The 13,380-nt window shown below is 34.7% G+C and overlaps 1 protein-coding gene and 1 non-coding gene across 2 annotated transcripts; both read left to right on the top strand.

The window, feature by feature from the left end:
* The first annotated feature begins 7,419 nt into the window (after positions 1-7,419).
* On the top strand, positions 7,420-7,526 carry LOC148763466 (small nucleolar RNA R71). Its single transcript, XR_016025662.1, has one exon. It is a non-coding gene; the product is annotated as a small nucleolar RNA R71 (small nucleolar RNA).
* A 3,951-nt stretch (positions 7,527-11,477) lies between these two features.
* LOC18604175 (uncharacterized) lies at positions 11,478-13,111 on the top strand. The gene is made up of 2 exons (XM_007036528.3): positions 11,478-12,106; positions 12,254-13,111. Exons 1-2 carry the CDS (start codon positions 11,683-11,685, stop codon positions 12,751-12,753), a joined length of 924 nt encoding a protein of 307 aa, XP_007036590.3. The 5' UTR covers positions 11,478-11,682; the 3' UTR covers positions 12,754-13,111.
* Positions 13,112-13,380: the final 269 nt, after the last annotated feature.

Genomic DNA, 13,380 nt, shown 5'->3' with positions numbered 1-13,380 from the left:
CAATCATAAGTCTTTTTCAAATCAAAACAATATAATATTATTTTCTGTCTCACAGGGGTATTTTCGTCATTTTTCTTTAAAAACACCGAAACTCGCCAAAAACATGGTATGTGGGTGAAAAACACATGTTTCATAATTAAAAGTAAATTTAGATGTCTAAAATAATTATTTGAAATGAAATTATAATTGTTTGAATAAAATAATAATATTTAATAAAATATTCTATTTGCTAAAAAAAATAATATTGATAGAGAAATCCGTAAATAATTTATGTAGTGTAAAAGCTAAATATATTCATACGTACTTTAAAGTAGATAACTGAAGTATAAAATTTAAATTTATAATGACACGTGGGCCCCCAACTAACTAATAAGGTGCAAGTCTATGAACCTACAATTTTGCCGATGTAAGGCTAACTGAAGTCCTTGATGCAATCGGCTATCTACTGGCTATCCCGAGCCTAAAATGTGGGGAATTGAGGTTGGTGAGATTATAAAATTTCAGTGAGTAAACAGATACCATCTAAACTGTCAAACCCTGCTTTGTAAAATAATTATAATGTCATTCACATGCTCGATAGAATGTTTGTATATTTAGGAAGTTCGAGAAATCATTAAAAAACGATATTACCCCTAATGGTACCATTGAGTCGATTAAGCCTCGAACTTGTTCAAATAGAAATTTTAAAGTGAAATTAAAAGTTTCACAGTTCAAGGATGACTCAAAATGGTAATTCGGAGTTCGAGGATCAATTTGGAGTCAAACCGAAATTTTCACTATCTAGGGGTAAAATCGTAATTTTTCCACTGACGGATAAAATTTGAGATTTTGAGAGAATTTAGATCACATTTGACAAATTGGAGAATGGTATGAGTATAAGAGATGAAAAATATGTCTATGAGTAATTTTTCAGTTTTTGGGGTAAAAATGTAATTTTTCACTTTACAGGGGCAAAAGTGTAATTTTTAAAAATTTACTCCACCAAAACTTTGAAAAAGTCTAGAAATTTCATGGAAGATATGGATAAGTGAAGAGGATTGAGTGGTAGAAAAAGAAAGTAAAAAAGATAGCTAGAAAAAATAAAATAATAAAATATTCAAAAGGTAAATAAAATAATAATATTTTAGTAAGCCTATTAAAAGGCTTGAAAATTTCAGAATTCTTCATTGGGAGGGTCAGCCAAAACCAGCAAGAGAGAGAGAGAAATAAGAACAAACCCTAGAGTGAGAAAATTCAAAGAAAAAGTATGATTTTTCAAGGAATCAAGTGTTTAAAGGTATGATTTTTCAAGCTTAACTTAAGATTTATCATTTCCATGCATTTCTCCTTATTTTTTATGGTTAAATTATGTGTTTTGATGATGAATTCAAATCTGATCATATGGGTTTAGAGAGAGAAAGTTGTTAGATTAATTTGATTTTGAACTATGTTAGTGTTTAGTGTTAGTTTAGCATGTTTATGAGTAAAACAACAAGAAAAATATTCATTTTCTCCATGAATTTCTCTAGGCCGAATCTAGGCAATGGTGTGTGAGGATGAGGTTGACTTTATTTTAAGAGAATTAGATGGAAAAATGATGAATTACGAGGTTGGAAATTAAATGAGAATTTTTGGTGCAAAAAATTGAAATTTTTACCCACTAGGGGTGAAAACATAATTTGTGGTCCGAACTGATAAATTGGACCACATTCATAGTCATTGAGGTATTGTGGATATAATTGGATAATTGAAATTGAAATGGATGGAATTGGAGTTGAATTGGAGATTTTAGAAATTTACACCGTGTATAGGCGAGTTAGGTCGGACACTGTGATTAAGCGATTGTCCAAACATTTCACACCCTATCTAGTGCATACGCATGGATAAGAGCCTGAAATATTATATATTGATTTGACACAAATTATTGAATTTTTTGTGTCATATATTGTGGATAGGTGGTGAGTTATCTGATACGGGTAAAAGACTACACCCGAGGACCGAGAATGAGAGTATATCTACTCCTAGTATAGTGAGTAAACTTACTATCGTCTTAATTATCTAGAGTAGATTTATTTAATTGTGTGATTTTATGAAAAAATGGTTTAATTGGAAAATTATTGTGTTTTATGGGAAAATGGGATTTTATAAAATAATTTTATAAAATTTTTGAAAATTTAATAATGATTTCAAAAATAGAGTAATTGGAAACCTATACTATGATTGTGTTGTTTATCCATGATTTTACATTAAATGGCTTATGATAAATGTGGGTATGATTGGTTATTTTTATGATTTAAAGAATAAGTGAATTGCTTTGATTTGCCTTGAATGTGTTAAGTGAGCCATGTCATACTATTGTGATTTTATTAGTTGGTGGATTATAAAGTGGGCACTGCAGTGACGGGGGTTCCGTGGGCCAGCCTAATTAGAGGGGCACGGTTCCCAATTATTGAGCTTACCTCGATTGGAGAGGCGTGCAGGATAACTCCCGAGGTAGGATTTGAGTACACTTCACGTTGGCCATCCCGTGAAACTAGGACTTAGCCAATGTCGAGGAACGGCTGTGTTGTTAGAGGTGAAATGTGTTTGTGTGTGTGACAATAAATAGCCTTGGCGGTCTTGGTAAGATGCCTTCGCGGGATATCCCCGAGAATGAATTTTTGGCAAGGGCCAAGTTTTTGAAAAGTACATAAGCCACGTTGAGTAATTGGATGAAATCCAATTATTTATATGGGTTGGGATGAATTATTTTAATTGTCTCCTATTACTCGGCTTTAGATTATTTTGATGATATCTGTCTACTCACTGGGATTTTATAATCTTACCCCTTCTTCTTATACATTTTTCAGGCTCAGAATAGGCAGTAGACTGTCAATTACATCGAGAAGTAAATTTCAGAGTTGCATCTTAGAAAGCAAGGTTATAGACTTAAACCTTCTCAGTTATTTGGGAGCCCACGTGTCATTGTAATTTAAATTGCATACTCCAGTTTTCTATATTACAGTATGTATAAATTTATTTTGTTTTTATGTGCAGAAAATTAATTTTTGGATGTTTCAAATATATATATATATATATATATATATTGCTTTACATTAAAATAGATTAATTTAATTAATATTTTTATTTTATTATTCAAAAAAAAAGAAAAAAGAGAGAGTAATGGAAAAACTAGTACAAAAGCCTTGCAAGGTCTCGAAAGGCATTCGGGGGAAGAATATCTGTCGAGGTTTCGCGACAGTTATCACGGGCTCGATGGGAGTTCCGGGTCGTGACATAAACCATCTAAAGTCGAGTAAATGGAGACAAGTAAGATATTCCATTCCAGTATGTTTTTCATAACATCAATAATCAATTTACTCGAATAATCAACTTGTCTTATGTATTTCACAGAACTTGGCTCTTGCCAAAATCATTCCCGAGGATGCCTTAGCCTAGGCATCTAATCGAGACTGTCAAGGCTGTTCAGTGTAGTACACATGTGAACATATTTTTACATTTGAAAATCTAGCCATGTCTTGGCGTTGGCTGAGTCTCACTTTCATGCGGTGGTCCACGTGAAGTGCACTCAAATCTTTACCTCCAGAGATACCCTCTACACGGCTCTCCGATCGAGGTAAGGTATATATGATTTTGTGCCCCCTTTCTTAGGCTGGTCCACAAAACCTCCATTGCAGGGATTATGGATTATTTTATCTACCACCTGATTTATAAAATCTTTTTCTGCATAACATGGCAATTTATCGCAACCTAGCCTCTCAAGGCTGAATATACAGTACAAATAATTCTAACACCAAAAATCAGTTTAGCCATTCATGCTCATATATTGTCATAAGCCATTCAATTTAAAACCATAAATTTACAACACATCAAGTGGTCTCCAATTACTCTATTTTCAAAGTCATCATTCAATTTCAAGACAATTTATAAAATCATTTTATTTAAACAGGTTTTATTTGTAAAACAAAAAGATTTACCATTTAAACTCATTTTCCATAAAATCCACAGAATCGGATAAAACCACTCTAGATAATTAAGAAGATAGTAAGCTTACTCACAGTTCTAGGAGTCCATGTGCTCCTAATCCCAGTCTTTAAGCACAATCTCTGTACTTTTACCAGTGTAATTTGCTCACCACCTATCCATAATGTATAATACATAATTCACCACATTAATGCTTGACCATTATAAAATCAATTCAGGCTCGGTGTATATGCATGATATGATATGCAACTTATCCGACTATCGCTTAAATGCAATGTTGACCTAATTCGACCTATTACCCGATTAAATGACAATTGTGTCCGATTTGGCTCCAAATTGCTCCATTTCATTTCTAATATTTCAATTCACTAAATACAATTCCAATAATCTAAAATTCAGCCTAACAACCCTCACAATTCTTCTTGAAAATTTCGACCATTGTGGTGCACTATCACTAAAAATTTTCCCATTCCATTTTCTCACCATAAATCATCATTTCATCAAATTTTCAACCAATTCACTTGATCACAAAATCAATTCATTACTTCTACACTTCACATAGGGTTCAACCATTGAAGGTTCATGGGGAAAATGAATTCTTTTCTTGTTGTTTTGTTTCTAAACATGCTTAACTAACTCTAAACACTAACATAACTCAAAATCAAACAATTCCAACATCATTTCTCTCACCAAATCCATTCGCCCAGCCATGATTTCTCCATGAAAACATACAATCCAACCATAGAAATTAAGGAGAAATGCATGGTAAGGTAAATCACTAGTAAAATCAAAGAAATTTTACCTTTACTTGATCAAATCCTTGAATTCCAATACTTTCTCTTTGATTTTCCCCACATAGGATTTGTTCTTCCTTGGTTTCTCTTCTCTTCTGGTTTGGCCAACCACTATGGGAGAAATGGGCTGGTTTTTATGCCTTTTTATAAAGAAACAATAAAATAATAAAATCATTACACATGGCATTTCCTTATTGGTTCAAATTTTAAATATTTGACTTTTAATTCTTTAATTCTCCACCACACATTTCTCATGTTTATCCATTTCCATGATGAATAAGATCCCTTAGTCTTGACAAGTGTCGGGGGTGAAAATTTATCGATTTGCCCCCGGGGCGGTAAAATTATAATTTTTGCCCCTATACTCCAAAAACACTGATAATTAAAATTTTTTTCACTGCTAAACCTCATATTATACTTCATATGATCAATCTTATTCAAAAATTTCATCAAATACCCAAATTAAATTTTTAGGTGGCAAAATGACCATTTTGCCCCTAATAGGTTAATTTTCCCGATTGACTCCAAATCGGCCTTCGAACTTTGAATCACCATTTTAGGTTATCCTGGACTGTGAAATTCCCAAATTTACCTTAAAATCTCTATTTTAATTAGTTCGAGATATAAATCGACTTACTTGTACTTCTAAGCACAATATCGACTTTTAAATATTCTTCCGGGGCTGTTCAAATATACAATCACTCTATCAATCTCATGTGTAACATGGTAGATAATTTAGGGCTAGGCTTGACATTAGTGCCTTTTTATGCTTTCTCAAAACTCTAAGTAACTTTTTTTCTTGCTTCTTATTAAGATCAGATGCAACAATAACTAGAAGAATATACGAGTTTCCAAGATATGCATACCTCAAATGTTTTGGCAATAGTTTGAGTTCTAACTTTGGGGAGTCTTCAGTTGTAGGTTTCACTGGTGAGGATGAAGAGGAAGACAAATCTAACAATTCAAATTGAGTTCCCAATACTTAAGATTGGGCATTCAATGCATTAACACATTCTATAAGTTCTTCATTACTGGGCTCAGATTCAAAAATCAATGATACTACCAGTGGGTCATTAGGATGATTTTCCATGAACACTTCACTTATGGCCCCATCTACCACACTAACTACAAAAACACTCATCATGATCATTAGTGAACTTTAAGGCACGAAAGATATTAAATGTTATCTCTTGATCTTGTACTCGCAAGGTAAGTTTTTCCTTCTTAACATCAATGAGTGCTCTGGTTGTGTGAAAGAAATGTCTCCCAAGGATAACATCAAGAACTATAAAATTAGCTGGGAATAAGAATTTATCCACTTTTACAAGCACATCTTCCATTATGCCTCTTGGATATGTAAAAGTTCTATCTACCAATTAGAAGGTTACAATGGTAGGCTTGATTTCCTTTAAACCCTACTTGTTATAGATTGATAGTGGCATCAAATTAATACTCACCCCTAGATCATTCAAAGCCTTAGTAAAGAATAATACACCAATTGTGCATGGCATAGTAAAATTGCTCGAGTCTTTAAGATTTAGAAGGAGCTTATTCTGAATTATTGCACTACACTCCTTAATTAGTGCTACTATCTAAAACTTACCCAATCTCCTTTTTTTGAATAAAATGTCTTTCAGAAATTTTACATAGGATGGCATTTGCTTAAGTACCTCTGCAAATGAAATGTTGATGTGAAGCTTTTTAAATACCTCCATAAATTTATGAAACTAACTCTTTTCTTATTACTTTTTAAAAGATTAAGGAAAAAGTGGTGGTGGTGGTGGTGTAGTTGTCATAGTCATTTCAGCTTAACATTGTTCACGAGACTTTGAAATTTGAGTCCTACTCTTCACAATTTTGTCTTGCTGTGCAACTTCTTGTGATTTGCTTCAACCTCCTTTCCACTTCTCAAAGTGATGGCCTTGACATGCTATTTACCCTCTCTCTTCAGATTTGCCTCTACATCACTGAGTAATGTTCCTTGAGGTCAGTTTTTTAATAAATTAGCAAGTTTACCAACCTGAGTTTCAAGGTTTCAAAGTGAGGCTACTTGACTCTGAATGAGAACTATTTGACTTTGTATGATGCTATCATTCTGTGTCATGTACTACCTTAGCAAATCTTCTACAGTTGGCTTCTTCTCTGAGAGAGGTGCTAAGGCTTGCTGTTGGAATTTTGGAGGTGCATTTGGTCTTAAAGTTGTTGACACCCATTAATTATTAGCCCAAGAGAAATTGGGATGATTCCTTGACCCTGGGTTGTATGTGTTTGAGTAAGGTTATTTTGCTGCTTATTCCCCACAAATTACACTGTTTCCATAGAGCTAGGACACTAATGGCTTGCATGATTATCTCCATAGTACTCACACACTACAAAAGAACTTTGAATGGAGTTAGTATCAAAAGATTCAAGTGTTTTAGTTAGAACAGCTACCTAAGTGGATAATGTTGACATGGCATTTACATCATGAATTCTAGTTACTCTCTTATGCATTAATCGCTCCATTGGCCACTAGTAGTTGTTTGCAGCCATGTTTTCCAACAAATCGTATGCCTCATCAATCGATTTAGCCATTGCAGCTCTTTTAGCAATGGCATCAATGGTGGTTCGAACTTACCCACTCAAACCATTGTAGAAAGTTTGCACTTGAAGCCACTTTGGAAAACCATGATGAGGACAACGTTTAAGTAATTCTTTGTATTTGTCCCAAGCTTCGTACAATGATTCAGAATCTTGTTGCATGAATGATCTAATATCATTACTCATTTTCGATGTCTTAGCCGGAGGAAAGAACTTGGCAAGGAACTTCTGAGCTAGATCATCCCATATTGTTATTAAGCAAGTAAGGAGCACATTCAGCTATGCTTTAGCTTTATCCCTTAATGAAAAAGGAAAAGCCTCAAACGAATTGTATCATCTATGACACCATTGTGTTTAAAAGTATCACAAATCTCCAAGAAGTTTGATATATGGTCATTTGGATCATCATTTGGAAGTCTTCCAAACTGGACTGAGGTTTGAATCATGGTGATGATAACCGACTTGATTTCGAAATTGTTTGCTTGAATAGCTAGTCTTCGAATTCTCGATGGAATTCCTCGTGCCAAAGGAACAACATTATCCTTTAAGCAATGATTTTTAGCTACTACGTGCTCTTGGATTCCCTGTTCACCTTATTAATCAGCCATTGTATTTATTGGAGCAACACCTTATTGATTTTCACGTTAAAGTCTACGAAATATTCTCTCAATTTCTATATCACACGAGATAGTCTCCAAGCTGTTTGCTCTTCTTATACAACAATTGAACACACTTGTCAAAAAAAAAAACTTAAATTAAGACTAATCTATAAAATTTTAATATTAGCAAATAATAAAGAAAACAAAATCCTTGGCAATGGCATCAAAAACTTATTGTCGATTTTGCACATGCAGGTATACGTATTGAACAATTAATATAGACAGTAAGTCTAAATTATTGTTCCCACAAGGATTTGTTTCTAAAGTTTCACTAAGTACTAAAATTGTATAACAAATTAATCTTATTAAAGCAATCCGAAAGTTGAAAAGCTAATCAAAAATAAAATTTAAAAGAAACACTAAATTAACCAATAGAAATTAAATATATTGAGAAAAGCAGTAGATTACCAACCTAGGATTATGGATTCATTCAACACTTCATATGATACCGGTTTTTCTTATTATTTATTTTTTCTAAGTGGTTTTACTAACCTAGAATTCAAAGGTATAGACAAGTCTCCATCGAGATACTTGTACAAATACCTAACATAATTAATTCACTATATTTCTATAGGAATCAATTAAATTAAGTTCATTAAGCAAGTGTCTTAATTTGGCTATGTATGGCAATTTGTGTATATCTACTCGAATTGCAAATCAGATCACTCAACTAACGGGAACATAAACTATTCAAATCTTAGTTCAACCTAAAGTCTCTTTATCGAGTTTTAATTAGATTCACAGATCAATTAATTATTGATCAGGCAATTAAGGGCATCAAAAATAGATTTAAATAAGTAAAACGATATCCATTTATGATAAATAATAGAAAAACATGTATTTAGACTACATGTTAAAATCCACCACAATTCTAGAAAGGCAAATTAGTTCATAATTTCTAAATAAATATTATCCAAACAAATTTAGTCATGAATTCAAAACAAGAAAATAAGAATAATACAAAAGAGATAAACTAATGTTAAATCCTGGTAAATCTCGAATCTCTCTCAATTGCTTTTGAAATCTTACTTGATTCTTAGCTCTAATTCTCCAGAAAAACTATTGTCGTTCTCCCCCGAATGCTCTCAAAAAGCCTCTTAGATATGTGCAAAGTGCCCAACTTTCCAATTTTCCATCAATAGTTTATTTTTGGAAATCGGGGTGACACCGCGGCACCCTGACAAGCCTTGATGGCATCATGACACTCCTTTTTTGTCATTGCGGCAATCTACTCTTGGCCATTTGTATGGTGCTTCCCTCTAGCTCAATGTCACGACCACAATCCTCCCAACGCTGCAGCTGTGTCTACTTCAGTGCCGCTGCCATGAGTAACTCCGAGGCGCGACCTTAATCGCCATACAGCCTTGTGCAGAACTGCATCTATCTACCATCTTCAGTTATAATGTTGACCTCAATCTGGTCCTAACTGGGCAAAGTAATAAACATAAAAATTGTAGCCCATTCTCTTAGCTTTCCAATGGATTAAAAATCATATCAATTGGACTCCTGCAGCTCAAGCTATCTTTAAAGTACTGTAGCATGTACGAGTGAGACCTTCACCATACTTATGCTATTATGACTCAATTTCACCTTACTCATCACATATTCGGCACAAAACCATGAGAGAAATAGACATTAACTCCCTAAAGTAAATTAAAATAAAATAAATTAAAATTAAACTAAAACAATTTAATTTAATTATTCAACATGAAATCTAATTTACATTAAAAAAACACCTAAAATGCTAAAATCTGAACCTAAAATCTTAAAGGTCTAACTACTAAAATCTCCAAAATATGTTAAAAATAACTCTATATAACAGAGTTATCAAACTCCTTTGCTGATGCTTCAGCAAAGCAAGGCAGGAACAGCGAATCAATGTTCTCTGCATGGCGGTACATGTTCCTTTACTCCTCCCCATGACTGTTGGAAGTGGTGAGTTTTCTCGTTGTGAATTTGACACCCATTTGCGGGTATTTCCTCGACATGGTTGATGGTACTATGCCTCTTGTTTTGATGTGATTCTGACACTCATCTGCTGATGTTATTTCGATATGGTTGTTGGCATTATGCTTCTAGTTTAGTGATTTTTCACTCATTGTTGATATCATAGATATCTAGTTCGTGCTATCATTTTCTATTGGTGTTGCTTTCTTCATGGATTGTGAATGATAAGAACCCTCTAAGGGATATGGAGCCTCCCTAGGCAGTGTGTGACTGGCTCACTTTTTTTGTTTTGCTTTATGTTCTGGTTTGTAAATTTACCTTTGTAATTAGGTGCTATTGTGGCAAATTTCTTTCCTTTGATTGTTGCTTAGTAGGTCCACTTAGACCTGCCTTTACCGTCCTTGCCGAAGCCGATGTTTGTATCCCGACTTGGATGCTTAATAAAATTTTCTATAATTGAGAAAAAACAAAACTAACGCTTAAAACAACATGTAGGCCTTTATTATACGATTCGGTAGCAATAAGCCTCTGTTCCTCTCGTTTTGCTGTTCTCCCATATCCCATCGGGCCACCTTAAAAAATGAAACCAAAAAAATAAAAGGAAAAATAGGTGAGTTGGTCCTCAATACTTTTGTATAGCCATCATTATATCCAAGCTCATCATTATCTTTCAAAAAAAAAAAAAATCCAAGCTCATCGTTCAGCTAGAAGATTGTTGGTCCGTTAGCTTCGAATTAGGTCTATAAATCACCCACCAAACCCAATTGCAAGAAGCTGAGACATGCAAATGATGCCACTCTTGGCGCTTTTCGTGTAAAATTTGATTTAGCCTACTAGTATTCATCCAAGCTCGGACTATAGATTAACATAAATATAAAATTATCTAGTAATTACCAATGCCAAAATGTACTTGCCTCAAACTGCTTTTAAACCTTGCTAAGAGGAATACTTATCAAGCGTCGCCCTCTTTATCTTGAAAAACCTTATGGTTTGAGAAAAGTCAGATTCAATGTACCTAGACATATTCTTTATGTTCATTGAACTAGGCCGTTTTAGAACCAGTTAACAAAAATACTCTGCGTCTATTTTCCACGTAAAAGGCGGGAGGGAGAGTAAAATCTCATGTATGACGCGAGCCACCATAATTCTGCAAGCCGCTGGTGTAATTCAGCACGTGCAGACCGCATGGAATTTGCATGGACGCTTAAATCAAACGCTTGACCTGCCACAGCCGCCGAGTGCTGTCAACAAGTCAACTCAAAATTTGAGAATTTGGTTGTGCCAATAGTAAATTAACAAATATTTAAATCATATAATTAATGCAGTTATTGAGATAATTAACTAAAAAAGACCTACGTGCCAATAGCAAATTGCATTTGGCCTTGTAAAGGGGGTATGTTCATAGAAGAATTAAGCTTGGGTACACCCATAGAATATTCTGTATTTATCTCCACTCTCCATAAATATAATGCTGTTATAATTTTCATTATTGTTTCACCATCTCTTAGTAATCTAGCCTGATTTTTGGGGACTATTCTAATTGAATGTGCTTTGGCTTTTGTCTATGACACTAGGATGATGACAGTAGGAGGATAGAATTGCCTAGAACTAAAATTCTTTCTTTCGATATAAGTAAATTAGTAGATCCAAATTTTCGTCCCCTTCGATCATTCTCTCCCAAAAGAAGTGAGACAGGAAACGGGCAGGATAGAGAGTTTCTTTAACATTTTCATCTGTCTATGATGTCGAGGATCCCAGCGAGGTTGAATAGGATAGCAGTGGCTTTCAACGAAGCAGCCAAGGCCCCCCGGCGGCTCTGCGAGAGCAGCGGCAGCGAGCACTCTCCAGAGGGTTCAACTGATCTTTCAGATCTTGTGAATTCTTTCTTCGAGAGAGATTTCGAGGTTGAAAATGATGAAGGAAAAGTTCATCAAGAGGGAGAGAAAGAGCTAGATGAAACCGATGGTTATTGGTCAGAATCTGAGGCGAAACATACGTTACAGAGTTTGCTAAGCAACGCCCATGATGGCAACCAAGAAGACGAAATGAAGCAAAAGATTTGCAGAGAGACAGAACTTGCATGTGGGATCATAGGGGATAGGTTGTCCAAGGATTTTAAGCGTCAGTTGATGTCTCGTTTGCGCGACAAGGGCTTTGATGCTGGTCAGTTTTTTGGTTTAGCACTTCTGTTCATAATTTCTTGTATTAACCTAAGGGATTTATGAGGCAGTAAATATTGATTTTGACAATGATATGCAGTGTCAATTACAAAGTGATAAGCTCTAACTTAATTACGGTTTCCACGAACAGGTCTGTGTAAATCCCAGTGGAAGAAATTACGGTATTATCCAGCTGGGAATTATGAATATGTCGATGTGAATGTCAATGGAACTTGCTACATTGTTGAAGTAAATCTAGCGAGAGAATTTGAAATAGCTCGACCAACAACCAGTTACGCTTCATTACTGGAGGTTCTCCCACCAATTTACGTCGGTAAATCCAAGGACCTCAAGCAGATTGTTAAGCTAACGTGCACAGCAATGAGAGAATCCATGAAGAGGCGGGACATGCACATGCCGCCCTGGAGGCTAAGCGGGTACATGCAATCCAAGTGGTTTGCTAGTTACAGGCGTACCGTCAATGAACTTCCGGCTCGAGATGCACCAGAGTTTAATGATTCTGCTCCAGCAAAGAGACCGGTCGGGTTTGATTCCATCCCGGCTATATCTTTCCATTGCAGAGATAATTTTGCTAGCAAATCTGGGTTGAAAGTCGGGTATTTGGCTGCCGCCTTCAACGGCACTAGCTAGGGATGCAGTTGTACTCATTGCGCAGGATCGCATTGTACTTAAAGAGAAGAAGCTTGTTCAAGTTTTTGAAGGCTAGCTGTAGAGTACTTGATTCAATTGTTTATGGTTTTTCGTTCAACCTTTTGTGGGATTTTGGTTTGATTAGTTAATTTAGATCGAATTCTTGAATCTGGATTAATTTTCCATTAGCAACATCAAGGTTTTAAGATCTTGAGATGTACTTTTTGTCAGCTTCCGCCATTGCAATAAATATAGGCGTGCTGCGTGCTTTTGACTAAGATTTCGACATCCTCTGCCATAATAGAGTCTAAAATGTCGACATCTTGGTTGCAGCACTGGGTGGTATTTTCGTTATGAATTAAGATGTTTTTATGCTCTCATTTATTTCTCCTTACCAAGGATAATGTGAATTTGGTATTTGTGTTGTAGTCTTGTGGACAAATGATCGAAGGGTCAATCATTTCTTGGAAGTGTCATAATCAACTAACTTAAAGTTATTTATATATATTCTCAAAAAAATACTAATTATAAATAATTATAAAATGAGATTATATTTGATGCACTCTAAAGCTACTTACATATGTATATATCAAATTACATAATACCACCTCATAAATGTACAAAAAT

The sequence above is a fragment of the Theobroma cacao genome, chromosome 3, assembly GCF_053813885.1.
Source record: "Theobroma cacao isolate CCN51 chromosome 3, ASM5381388v1, whole genome shotgun sequence".
NCBI classification, from domain to species: Eukaryota; Viridiplantae; Streptophyta; class Magnoliopsida; order Malvales; family Malvaceae; genus Theobroma; species Theobroma cacao.
The sequence above is the reverse complement of the archived record's forward strand: the minus strand, read 5'-3'. Positions and strand labels throughout refer to the sequence as shown.